The 13,185-nt window shown below is 40.2% G+C and overlaps 1 protein-coding gene across 3 annotated transcripts in view; it reads left to right on the top strand.

The window, feature by feature from the left end:
- Positions 1–13,185, top strand: part of Prrx1 (paired related homeobox 1) — a 72,832-nt gene that overhangs the window by 51,269 nt on the left and 8,378 nt on the right. For 2 of the 3 annotated variants that reach the window (XM_090340469.1, XM_090340470.1), the window contains exons 2-4: positions 3,225–3,400; positions 7,883–8,064; positions 11,989–12,060. In XM_090340469.1, coding sequence (XP_090196595.1) covers positions 3,225–3,400; positions 7,883–8,064; positions 11,989–12,043 — 413 coding nt within the window. In that variant the 3' untranslated portion in view covers positions 12,044–12,060. The remainder of the gene's footprint in view (positions 1–3,224; positions 3,401–7,882; positions 8,065–11,988; positions 12,061–13,185) is intronic. The other variant, XM_090340468.1, reaches the window with a different exon arrangement.

Genomic DNA, 13,185 nt, shown 5'->3' with positions numbered 1-13,185 from the left:
TTCACAAATTTAGGGAGGTGTTATTTGGTGCCAGTACTTCATAGGTCCCAATTCCAAGTGAGCCTATACTATTTTGCCTGTTTTGATGGAAGGAGTACCTATCCAAGGTTTATTCAATTCAATAAAATTATAAAATCAGTAAATAGTTTAGGTTTGAGATATTGTGAACTTAATAAAAATATACTCCTAATTCATAGTTATTCTTACAACATGGCAAGGCACTTCAGAATGTTAAAGATCAATATGCATTAAGTGATTCAATTTTACATCAATATCCTTAGACACTATGTTTCAAAATCAGTCTTCACTGTAGCTCCTTTCACAAGAAAGATGGGCTTCCTGCAATGATAAAAAGCACATTGCTTTCTCTCTCTTATATGCAACCAGAGCCAAGAATCTGATAAATATGTTTATCCCAGGTCCTTCAGATGCCCTGAGTTTATAAACTTCTTCATTGTTTATGTTTCTTTTCAATCAGCAAAAGATACTGAGTCCTGTTCCTCTGTGTTCAGGAGGAAAACTGGGAGCTCAGAATGTGTGATTAGTGAGCAAAGACAGAAACGTTGAAGGGCTGCTGTTCCAGCTGTCTCTTGCCCACTCATTGTCTCTTTGTGTTATGCTTGCACTTGGAAGGACATTTGCCAGAGCTAGACTCCTGGGAGCCCTGTTATTTGAATGTCTTTTCTCACCTTCAACATGATCTGGACTGATGTTTTCATTTGTTAAAAACAACAAGAACATTCACTGGGAAACTTTTTCTGGAATCGTTTCAGGTCATCATAGCTATTTATTCCCTGTCATAAACTGTAATTCTCCATTTCCCTTACTCCCACGTCAGGGGAGTTGGTGGTTTATGGTGGACAGCCAGTAGAATTTGAATGAACAGTGGAAAGATTTCAAAGAACTACTGAGAGATTATGTAGCAGGTTGTAGTACTAGAATGAACCATAAAGTATTCTTGATCTCAATCACAGTTTGGCAAGGGCAAGAAATAGGCTTAGAAAACAGAATAACACTTAGAATTTATGCTCAAACCTGAGAATTTTCTCAGCGGAAAGAAACAAATCATGGTGTGTTGCCTTCATAAGAGCAGCCCCTTAAATAATTAAAAGATAATAGTCTAGTGTCTGATTGGTCTTCGTTTCATGGCGGTATGAAAGCTGAAGATGTTTTGCAGATTTTTGTTTCTTGGAAACCTGAAATTCAGTTATGGTAATTTCTCAAACTCCTGATAATTCCAGAGAGACTCAAAGAGCAAGGCGTATGGAATCGTATTCAAGAGATTTGGAAAATAAAAAAGAGTGGGAACAAGACAAATTCTTTCAAACATTTGAACCGGTAGAACATGCATGTAAGACAACTCCCAAAAGGCATTAGATTCTAAGTGCTTTCATTCTGGTGCTGATATTATTGGAAACAAAATTTAATTAATATCTGAATAAGGCTATATTTAGTGATGACAGTTGAGATAGATCCCAGAAGTTATGATTGAATTGCCTCCATTCTCAAGATATGGCCAATCTGACATTCTTTATGAGATTACAGCAGCAGGGCTTCTAGGTGGGCTGCCACCAATGTGAAAGCCCAAAGGTAGGATTCATTGAGCTCAATCATGTAGCAGAGACAATGGTTGGCTGTGGCTTCTCAGCTGGAGGAACCTGGGTAGATCATATGAGATACTTTCCTAAGGACCAGTGAAGTTTCATGCATCCCAATGAAACAAATCTAACAAATAGTTACTGTGCATGAATGCTTTTATTACTAATAGGAAATACACAGTCTCTATTCTAAGACCCGAGGCATTTCTAGTGAGGCAGCCCTGAGGACAAAAAGGTCTTTGAGCGCAAAGACAGGCCTCAGGCATCACGTACCAAGATCTGGCTTAGGATCCCAAATCTAAGGTATATTTTGAATCCATACACAAATTAGGATGTGTTCTTACTTGGAATAAGAATATCATGGGAGCTTATTTAAGTGTCCTTGTTCTTAAGACATCACACCTCATGTGAGTAGTTTTGTTGACTGTGTGGTCCATTTATAATTACAGAAGATCATGAGAATGTGTACATGAAAAAACAGAGCAAGGAGAACTACTGTTCTGTTGAATATGGAACAAGGATCCAAGTTTTCCTTTCTTCCCAGCGTCATTCCAACTCCTTGTAATTTTTTCTGAGCCTCTGTGAGGAGAAGTCATTGAGAGTGTGAATTTAGCACATCAGACTTGGGCTTGGGCAACTCAACGCTGCACATTGCTATGAGCCACATAGATTCCTTCAGAGCTTGGGCCTGTGGGTGACGGTTTGATGATGATGTTCATACAGGGAGTACTGAACTCTGCTTCACAATCCATCACTCTTCTGAGGCCTGGTGGGGATTTAAGACAGGACTATGCTGTTTGCTGATTTCCATAGAGAGGCTGAGTGATTAGCTTGTTTAGATACCTCTGAAAATACCAAGAACAAACCCAGGAGGGATCTGGTAGGTAAAAACTCAGGGTTGTGATTCTGCAAAAATCTGTTTACAGGACCCTAGAACTCAAATTTGAGTTCAATCACCAGGAATCTCAGGATCTGGTTCCCCATTCTTTGGTTCTTTTAGGGTAACTCCAGGATCATGTTAGCTTGGATTGTAAGTGTGGGGCCCTGAAAACCTGCCATAGTAACAGCAGCCCAGACAGAATGCTAGCAGGAAATCAACCACTGCTTCCAAGAGAATGCCCGTGAATTTGAGAGATATCCTGTCTGTGTAGTACGAATATTTCCTCTTCCACAGACACGCATGTGTGTTCCTGTGTTGAGAAGGAACCAGGAGGTAGTCGAAATGGTTGGCTATAAAACTCTGTGAGCGAACCTAATATTGTCTAGTATATATACTCTCCTATCCCCACCTCTAGAGACAACATAGGTGGGAGATTTTTCTTTCAGTGCTCATTGACAAAACAGGCTTCAAGGATCAGGCAACAAAGGTCTCACTTCAGCTCTGATCTCATATTCAGAAGCAACAGCCAAGCATAAGAACTGCAGGGGGTTCTTGGCACATAATGTATGAGCAGCAGTGCCAGCATTTGCAAAACATGAAGCTGCATTTGGCTGCAGTGTTTTGATAAGAATGTGAGCAAATGAAGCAACCTTCACTGTAGATGTTTTGTTGTTGTTGTTGGTTTTAAGTGTTCACCAGGATCTCTAAATTGAATCTGGCTCCTTATCATCAAATTTATATTGTAGATGATCAGCTGAACTCAGAGGAAAAGAAGAAGAGAAAGCAGCGGAGAAACAGGACAACCTTCAACAGCAGCCAGCTGCAGGCTCTGGAGCGTGTCTTTGAGCGGACACACTACCCGGATGCGTTTGTGCGAGAAGACCTTGCCCGCCGGGTGAACCTCACTGAGGCCAGAGTACAGGTAACTCAGGTTGTGGGTGGCTGGCACCAAACATTTTCTAGGCCTGTCTCCAAAGGCTGTGTTACCTCAAAAATTAATTCACTCTTAAGGGCACTAATTCTGCAGGGCAGAAACCCTCGAAGTATAGATCTACTGTATCAAAATCATATTTATAACACTGGGCTCTCCTAAACTATTTGGCAGGTTGGATTTTAGAACTTTCTAGTTTGAATGGAACTATTCCTTCTTCCATTACAGCTTTGTTATAGTTGATGAGTCACAGTCTCTTAACATAGTATTTGAGACACATGTCTTATGAAATACCTATCTGTTAAACTCTGTGACAGAACAACCCCACCTCCCCCCACACACAGACCCAGACAAAGTTATAGGTTTCAGACACACCAGTACTAGGAAGGGTTACAATTGGGCCCCATGTGGTCAGACTCCAGGGCTAGGTGTGTTTCTTTAGGCTACATAGAATGTAAAAACTCAAACGAAATACTTTAGAAAGAGCAGAATTTTCCATTTGCTCCCCATTTCTTTGACCCCCTTCAGATTTAGTTCATAGACACTGTAGTGTTTGACTTCACACCTCTAGCTTTCACTTTGACCTTTGGGAGCCAAATAGATTAGCTTTCCCTCCTCTTAGCTTTCCCCACTCACCTTTGGAGCCGTGATCTTCCAAAAACTTCTTCTGAGTACACATGTATGAACCCTGGTGGAAGTGGAAAACAGATACTGCAGAACTGGGTTGCAAACACATTCTCTGTCTCTGAGTGAAGAAAAAAAAAAAAAGAAGATACAAGGAAAGGGAAAGGGAAAAGAACACTTCTTTCTAAAATTCACATCCACAATGCATCAGCGACAGGCCATACAACTAAACCACAATATAACCAGTTATTGTTGTGATACTACTACAACACTTAAAACTGATGAAGCCCTTACACGTGAAGAAATGCTCTTTATATGACTATTCTAGTACATCAATCTGTGATTTGGATGTTATTCTCTATCTTACAGCTGAGAAACATTGAGGCACATAGAGGTTAAAGCATTTGGCAAGCAGTTACACAGCTAGGAATTAGTCAATAAGAATGCGAATGATGGAATGTCAATCCAGAGTTTGGGCCTTTAATCCCCACAATAGACTTTGAAGGCCTGAGATGAGGCTACATGGTGGGGGCATTTACCTAGCATCTCAAGGCCCTGAGTTTGATCACTAGCACATGCACTCGCCTGCACATACACAATAGACTTTGAATAAATAATGGTCTTCTGACCAAATACTTTCACAAGTAATGCTTTGCTATTTCTGCTGAAATTATCTTGCCAGCAGTAAGCATCTGTTTTGACAAAACACATGTGACCAGTCTGTCTTGTCTTGCTAACAAGATTACTATTTGCATATTTATGCTCAGTATGAGTTCGAGGAATGTCTTTCTATAAATTGTAGCCTTCTAGACCAAAGGAGACTTGAGCCACGCAGCAGACATCTTGAGCAGTGTGGAGTTTATGTCCACAAAGTAGACACTTGTTGAGACACAGCTCATCACACATGTTAGGTGGATGGGGAGGTCCTGAAGGTATCCTGAAAAGAAAGTATGAAAATATTTTCTCCCTGGGGCAAAGAGTAGCTTCATCTCAAGAGACAGGAAGAAAATGGTCAATGGCAAAAGCAAAAGGCTGTTTAGCTTTCCTGAGTTTCCTAGAGTTGGGAAGGAAGAGCAGAGGTTCATGAGAACGAATGCACTGTGCAACACAGGATAGCAGTGCCTCAGGACAAATCTCAGTTCTGCTCTCTCCACTTAGCTCTTTCTTCAATGCCTTCTCCCACCTTTTCCCCCAGGCTACTTACTATACTGAGCTCTCAAAATCTTTCTGCTCTCCTAATTCCCTAGTATCACTCATGCCACAACCTCAGCCCACAGTTGAAGTAATGGGTAATTCTCAACTAGGGACTCCCAGTACCTAACTGTACCACTTTTGCTACAGTGATCTGAAGTTTAAAGAAGGAAGCCTAGAAAACAAAATGGTAGAAATTAAACAAAAATGTGGAAGAGTTCATCTTGAATTGGGGACAACTCATATCATATCAAGACAAATTCCATCTGTGTGTGTGTCTGTCTGTTCATCTGTCTGTGGAAAGGGGACAGATTTTTTTTCTTCTCTCTTTCATATCACATTACATATTGATAACTTTCAGTGCCATGAATCCTTATTTTCCTGAACAGGGAAGAATTTTCTCCATGAATTTACTCTTCTACCCTCTCCCAGACTGAAGTAATCCATCTAGTTGTTTTTATTTAATACTTTGAGCAGTTATTGTAATATGACACGTACAATATGGAGTTATTTGTGGGTCACATCATCCATGTGATGGTCCCTTTATATAGAGGCCAGATTTTATTCCTCTTTGCAAGATTAATTCCCCCCCCCTTTTCTTTTATTGTCCTCATTTCCCTCAAACACTTAGTGAATACCTCTTGTACATTTGGAGCTGTGTTGATTTTTTGGGATGGGTAAAACACTGGGCTTCTATGTAAGGATGTTATGGTCTGAGGTAGAGGAGACAGATGTATAAACCATCAGATTATGGTATCATAATCCTACTGTCAAATATTACTCAAGAATTAGTTCTAGATCAGAGGAAATGATGATTCAGGATGCACAGAGGAAAGGGAGGGAACGCACATCTATTAATCATCCAATCTTGACTAACTTTCACAACTATCCTGTAAATGTCATTATCTCCAAATGGGAGCCAACGGAACAAAGAAAAAACTATCCAAGAATAAATGTTTAATGTACTAGAGAAAGTATTTTCTCCAATCCACTTTGACTTTAAAATTATGTTCTTTCCACTACAATGCTTCCCAACAGAGGTGGTGTTAAATTCAAGTCTTGAACATTAGATGCTGACAACTGGACAAAAGGGAAGAATATTGCAGGCAGAGGATCTGGTATGACTATATGTAGGTAGAAAATGGCCTCCTCGGTTGAGGAGTCCGTAGGTAGTCTTCAAGCTCATGACAGGAGTTAGAATGATAGATGACCAGCGCAGAAAGTCATAGTGTTATGACTTTTTTTTTTGATGCACCGAGCCAATTTCTGAGCATTGTGTGTTTCATGGTGAGAAGTTTTTATCTTATTCTTTAATGGGAAGACAGTAGATGGTAACAAGTAGAGTGCTGGTATGAACATAGTCACATTTAAAATGATAGCTGTAATAAGAATCTAAAAGGCAGAACAGAAAGAAGAGAGAGATGGAAGTCTGGGAGGCCTGGGAGAGGGCATCCAGGTTTCCCTGTTTTCTACTCAGACGCAACAGAGTAGGCAGTGAACACAAAGCAGTTTTGGTAGATGTAGACCACAGAGTCATACAGCCATTTCACCACACCGTGGATTTTCCTTACCCCATACCTTACTGTAGGCATATACAATTACACCTAAAATATTTGCCTTGCAATGTTTCCAATGTACATATCTTCCTTAATTAGATTGTGAACAATGAAAGCAGTGAATGAAAGTCTTCCTCTTCTTGGTATGTAGTACAGGATCTGAGCTACAGTACTCCACAGACTTCCTGAATGAACAAGCAACTGAAGAAAATTCCATTGCAATCTGAAAGAGCTATAGGTCCAGGAATTGGATATCCTTGTGTTAAAAATCAGTCATTTTGCTGAGTGCCAGTGGCTCATGCCTGTAATCCTAGCTACTCAGCAGGCTGAGATCTGAGGATCACAGTTCAAAGCCAGCCTGGGCACCAAAGTCTGTGAGATCCCTTATCTCCAGTTAACCACCAGAAAACTGGAAGTAGAGCTGTGGCTCAAAGTGGTAGATCACTAGCCTTGAGCTGAAGAGCTCAGGGACAGTGCCCAGGCTCAGATTTCAAGCCCCATGATCAAACAAAAATATCAGTCATTTGTTACTTACATCAACTACTTAGCATCAATGTACTATTCCTTCAGCTCTATATTAGGAATGATCGAACTTAACATGTGGAAATGTCATGAGAAATTCTGTAGGTAAAGTACCTGTGTTGGTTCTCAGTACTAGCACTGGATAAGTACTCCATACCCTACAAATAAGTGTAATCCGATCAACTTCATGCCTTAGTGTCTGTAACTTTGGTTGCTGTCCTTGCCCATTGATTACAGACTCCATCTCTGGAATCTTGATTACTGGAAGTACTTTGTGGTTTTGTTTTGCTTTTGTGCTAGGGACTGAGCAGAGGGCTTCATACATGTTAAACAAATGCTCTGCCATTGAGCCCTATCGTCATAAACCCTAAAAGCTGTATAGCCACCTACCATGGAGGGACCATGTCGGTTTCTATTGTTCTAGGAAGAATGTTGAGTGTCTTGTTTAGAAAGTATCCAGTAGTAAAGAAAAACAACCAGAATTCCCTTCATGTGATCACTTTGTCTCTTTCTTCTCTTTCTCTCCCCCTCCTTTCTACATTCTCAATACGTCTTTCTCTTGTCCCAATTAACCTTCCAGGTGTGGTTTCAGAATCGAAGAGCCAAGTTCCGCAGGAATGAACGAGCCATGCTGGCCAATAAAAATGCTTCTCTCCTCAAAACCTATTCAGGAGACGTGACTGCTGTGGAGCAGCCCATCGTACCTCGTCCTGCACCAAGGCCCACGGATTATCTCTCCTGGGGAACAGCCTCTCCGTACAGGTGAATGATGGTCCACTCTCCCTTGCTCCATTCCACATATTTCTCAGCAGTCGGTCACACTCAAAGCTGTATTTGCAGCAGACTGACATTTCTTCCTGGGTTAACCTCTTCAGAGACGCTCAACTTGCTGGCCTCCCCACATTTTCACAGGAGATTGCCCCAGGAGCAGGGTTTGGGGCAGAAGAGACAGGGGGGCAGGCCCTCAGCAATCTCCTTTTGGACTTGGGAACTCTTGGAAAGCTTTCAAGGATGGGAAAGAATCTAAAGGAAAAGAACATTATTAAGCAGTGTTGAGTGCCCTTCTCATAACCATTTTGGAAGAAGGCTACCCCATCCCCAAATTTAAGATAGGTTTATTTTATTATGCTCAAGTAGGAAATGAATGTGTAAGAATCCAAACAGGCACAATGGCGAACTTCACAGTAAAACTGATTTTGAATTATAAGAGAGCAAAAAAAGGAGAGAGAGGGGGAAGAAATTAAGGAGAGTGGAAGGTAGAAAAGAGGGAAAACGTGGCAGAGAGAAAGAAAGAAAACTCAAGGTCACTTGATCACTTTTTTTTTTTAATTAATAAGTGGATATCTTAGGGCTCCAAATGCCTTCATATCTATAGCTATACTTATCTACTTGGCATCTACTTGGCTAAAGATTTCTTTGGACATCAGTGAATGAGTGTATGTATGTGTGGGGGAATATGTGTGTGCACATATATGTGTCTTCTGACTAAAGAGAATATATAATTTGAACCTAATTTTATATGAAAAAGGTAAAATTTCTGAAGACGCAAAATCAGAGGAATATTTTAGTCTCATTGTGAGGTTTTTAACCTCCATTTATTATGTGATCAGAAAATATAAATTTATTCCATCCAGATAGCTGAGATGCCTGGTGTTAATGCATCAACTTGCCTCTTTAACCCAGAGGAAACCAGGTTCGGGCTACATGTTCCCTCAGGGGGAGAAAAAAGTATTCACACATTCATGTATTACTTTTTTATTTGCCTATTCATCATTAAGATTGATTATTGGCTAAAAGAGAGGCCTTGCTGTAATTACAGATTATGTTTTAGCTGGAGATACATCCCTAATATGAAATGACACATTTGTAAAATGCAAATGCTCTCGTTAATGCCAGTAACCTCACCTGAATGGTTGGTTCTGTTCTGAATGCCAAATCAGCATTTCAGAGAAATGCCACTAACAAAAGCATGACACAGGTCTGGTCTTAATACACAGAAACTTCATGTATAGCAAACTCCTATTCCAGGTCTCTGTTCACCCTTGTTTTGCTGATTTTGAGATCAGTTATATCTATGTGCCTTATTTAAAATTTAGATTCTTCCTTCAGGTTTACCAGCAGGACATTAAGAAGATGGTTGTGAAATCATATATTCTGCAGTATTTTAAATAAGTAGGGGGCTGCTTTGTCTTTCCTACACATTGGTATCCTATAGGTTCACTGATTACCTCGGGGAATGGGTGTCATTCAAAATGATGTTTCAAGACTCTTAGTTTGAATTTGGGGCTAATGAGGAAGTATTAGCCCTGTGCTCTCCTTAGAAGCTTTTGAAGCAGCTTTAAAATAAATCCAGATGGCTGCTGCTCCATCCTTCTTAAGGATGTGCCGAGAGCAGCACAGGGTACAAATGGAGATGAATTTTTTCCTGAATTAGTTTTGGGTTAGACTGGACCAAAGCAGACTCCCAGCCTCAGTGTCTGCATCACAGGATTTCTGTACGTGGGCATTTCACTGAAGCTATGAACATGACAAACTTGCATGTGCTTTTTATTTTGTTTTGTTTGTGGAGATATCCTCCGTTCACTGAAAATGTTATGTAAAATTCTAGATACGTTTTCAAAAACACCCTTAAATATATAATTAGTTTGTTCATATTTGTGACTAGAGCTCAATATTTTATGTAGATATAGCATTAGTGCACACATTATTTTGTATTCTACTCTTTTCTTACAATCATATAACCTAGTATTTTATTCATTCCAGAGTATGCATTTATATCATTTCTCTCTTAGATCCAGAGTTGGTTAAAAAAAAAAAAAAAAAGACAAGCCGGGCACAGTGGCTCACGCCTATAATCCTAGCTACTCAGGAGCTGAGATCTGAGGATCAAAGTTCAAAGCCAGCCCGGGTACAAAAGAATCTGAGACTTTTCTACAATTAACCACTAGAAAATGGGAAGTGGGACTTGGCTCAAAGGTAGGGCAGTAGCCTTGAGCTGAAGAGCTTAGGGCCAGTGCCCAAACTAAGTTCAAGCCCCATGACCCACCAAAAAAAAAAAAAAAAGAAAGAAATTAATTAAGACAATACCATAGAAAGTGAGGATTCATATTCTGTAAGAGGAATTAATTAATCTCCACTATGAGTAGAAAAGCAATGATTTAAAGCAGTTATTTATCAATAATACGTTTTTTTCCTTGACTCAGTGTTGACTGAAGTGTTTTACAGTTTGGTTCACTTCTAAAAATGGCAAAAACTGTTCTGTTCTTTGGAGATATTTTATGCTATGTTTAGAAATATTCATTACAATTTCACACTTTGAAACATGCTAGGAAGTATAACTATTGTTTACAAAGTACAAAAGAAAAACAAGTAATGAAAAGCAAAAGAAATGACTGATCTTCAGTGAGATGAAAAATGTGCTGTCTCTGTTGGTACTACTATGTCAAGTTAGTTACTTCACATGTAACATTCATTAAAAGACATATCTCTCGGTTGATCCTTGGACACTCCTGTGTGATAGCTGTTTCCTTCTTCTGGCTCCAAACAAGAGGAGATGGAACACTTGTCCAAATTTAAGTCTTCAGTAAGCAGAATTAGACTGCATGCTTGTGAGTCCTGGTTCTGTCCAACATATTAGGACATATCCCCATATTTTATTCAAATTAAACCTTGCATTGTATTGGCAGTAATAAGATGCAATTTTTTTTCTAAACAATCTTTTGGGTCTGTGTCAAGTCCACATTGTGGAGTCGTGGGCATCACATTGAGAGAACCTGCGTGTCTCATTCATGTGTCCCAGGTTCAGTGACTAGACAGCTTTGTTAGACAGAACAATTTCGTGGTCCTAAGAATGAATGAAAGCAGGACACATTTGCAACATGTCTGAAGTATGGGCTGGAAAATACCCCATATGGATTTTATTTTATGTGATTTTTTTTTATGAGTGTCTATTAGCGATTCAAAGTGGTGGCGCATGACTTGTCAAACTAGGGCATTTTAAAGTAAAAAGGGACTGATATTAATAGTTAACGGTAGACAACAGGCATAACACAGGATTGTACCTGGCGATCTAGAGCACACGTGTTACTCCGTCATTCCCTTAAGCAAATTAGAGATGATGGTGGCAGGCCAGCAACAGAGTCCCCGAGGGAGCAAAACACTTTCCAACAAGGCTGTACTTTCTTGGCAGGTGGCTGCTTTGTTTATTTGTGGCCAGTGAAAGGAAACTTGCTTTTGGAACACACGCTTGCTTCTTAGTTCAGAACTATTCTCTTATTGCAAATTGTGAGAATGAAAGCACACATGAGCAAGAGAACTAATTAAGACTTGCTAATTTTCTAGTACTGTGCCTTTTGGGTATCGGTGATCAATCCAGACATGGACTTTTGACTATGGTTTAAGACAAACTGGCCAAGAAACCTTCCCTTCGAGCCCTCTGCTCTTGTGAGAGGTAGATAGCAAATGCCCTGGGCTCTGCACTGTTGGTTCAGAATGCTATTTTGAGCGGGAGGGCAAGACTTCAAAGAAAACCCGTGACAAGTGAAAGAGAGGCTGACTCTCCTCATCCACGTTCCCCCTCCTCCATTCTCTCTCTCCTCCTCCCCTCATTTGGTCGTGGTCATGGTGCTACATGACATCTGCTGAACGCATTTGGCTCATTTCTCCCTTTCACACTTTCAAAAATAGATCCTCGTCCCTCCCAAGATGTTGTTTACACGAGGGGCTTCATAACGGATTCTAACGGAGGACACTGAAAAGGTAACTTGTCAGAGGGGTTGGGAGGTGGCTCCCGGGGGTAGGGTAAAGGGGAAATTAGTTATACGTAAGAAAGGGGTTTGAGCCTTAGAAATGTCAAGATGGAGGTCCTCACATAGGGAAGACTATTGGAAGCCAGCATCCTAAGAAAATGTGTCCATAAAATTAAAAGGAGCATGAGAGGCTACAACAGGACTCTTCAAACATGGCTGTGCACAGGAATCTCTTGGGTCAGTGCCCATGTAGACTTTGCTGCACTAAGGGTAGGGGAGAATGGGATTCTGTATATCTGAGTCCCGCCACTCCACGGTTGATGCCAATGCTCTTGTCCCTCAGTACTTACATTGAACAGCAAAGCCCTAGATGACTAGAGTACATGGCAAAGTATTTTTGTCCTGGCTACTACAGCTTCTCAGATCATTGATTTCATATGTCATCTTATATCTAGCAATAGATTTCTCTTCGTATAGCTCACAAGAGTATTTATAGATCAAAGGGCAGAAATGTAAGGAAGTTCTTGCAGTAATAGAAGGATATAAGATATAAGATTGGGAGTTTATAGATACAAATAGTCCTAGGAAGAAAGATTAACAGTTGCCAAAGGATCATTGAACACATAGTAGAAATTGAAGGCTTACCAGTGAAATGAAGTGCAAGTGTGTCCACTTAGACGGGCCAATATCCATTAAAAATATCAACTATGGAATTTTTCAACTAAGAGTAAGAAATGATTGTGTGTGTGTGTGTGTGTGTGTGTGTGTGTGTGTGTGTGTGTGTGTGTACCACTCCTGAACTTGAACTCAGGGCCTATCCACTGTCCCTGAGCTTTTTGTTGTTGTTGTTGTTCAAAGCTAGCACTCTACCACTTGAACCCACATATCCATGTCCAACATTTTTATTGCTTAATTGTAGGTGAGAGTCTCATGGACTTTCCTGCTGGGCAGGCTTTGAGCGGCAATCCTCAGATCTCAGCCTCCTCAGTAGCTAGGATTTGAGGGTAAAATAAAAGCCTGTTATTATTGGAAAATGATTTTGTTATCTCTTAAGTTATCAATAAGTGATATCATTCTCACTTGATTGTTTAGGGAAGTTGTAATAATTGAACAACTTATTTCAGAATTTCATGGT

Source organism: Megascapheus bottae, chromosome 10 (assembly GCF_031878675.1).
Source record: "Megascapheus bottae isolate mThoBot1 chromosome 10, mThoBot2.hap1, whole genome shotgun sequence".
In the NCBI taxonomy this organism is placed as follows: Eukaryota; Metazoa; Chordata; class Mammalia; order Rodentia; family Geomyidae; genus Megascapheus; species Megascapheus bottae.
Note: the sequence above shows the minus strand (reverse complement) of the source record. Positions and strands in the feature narration are given on the sequence as shown.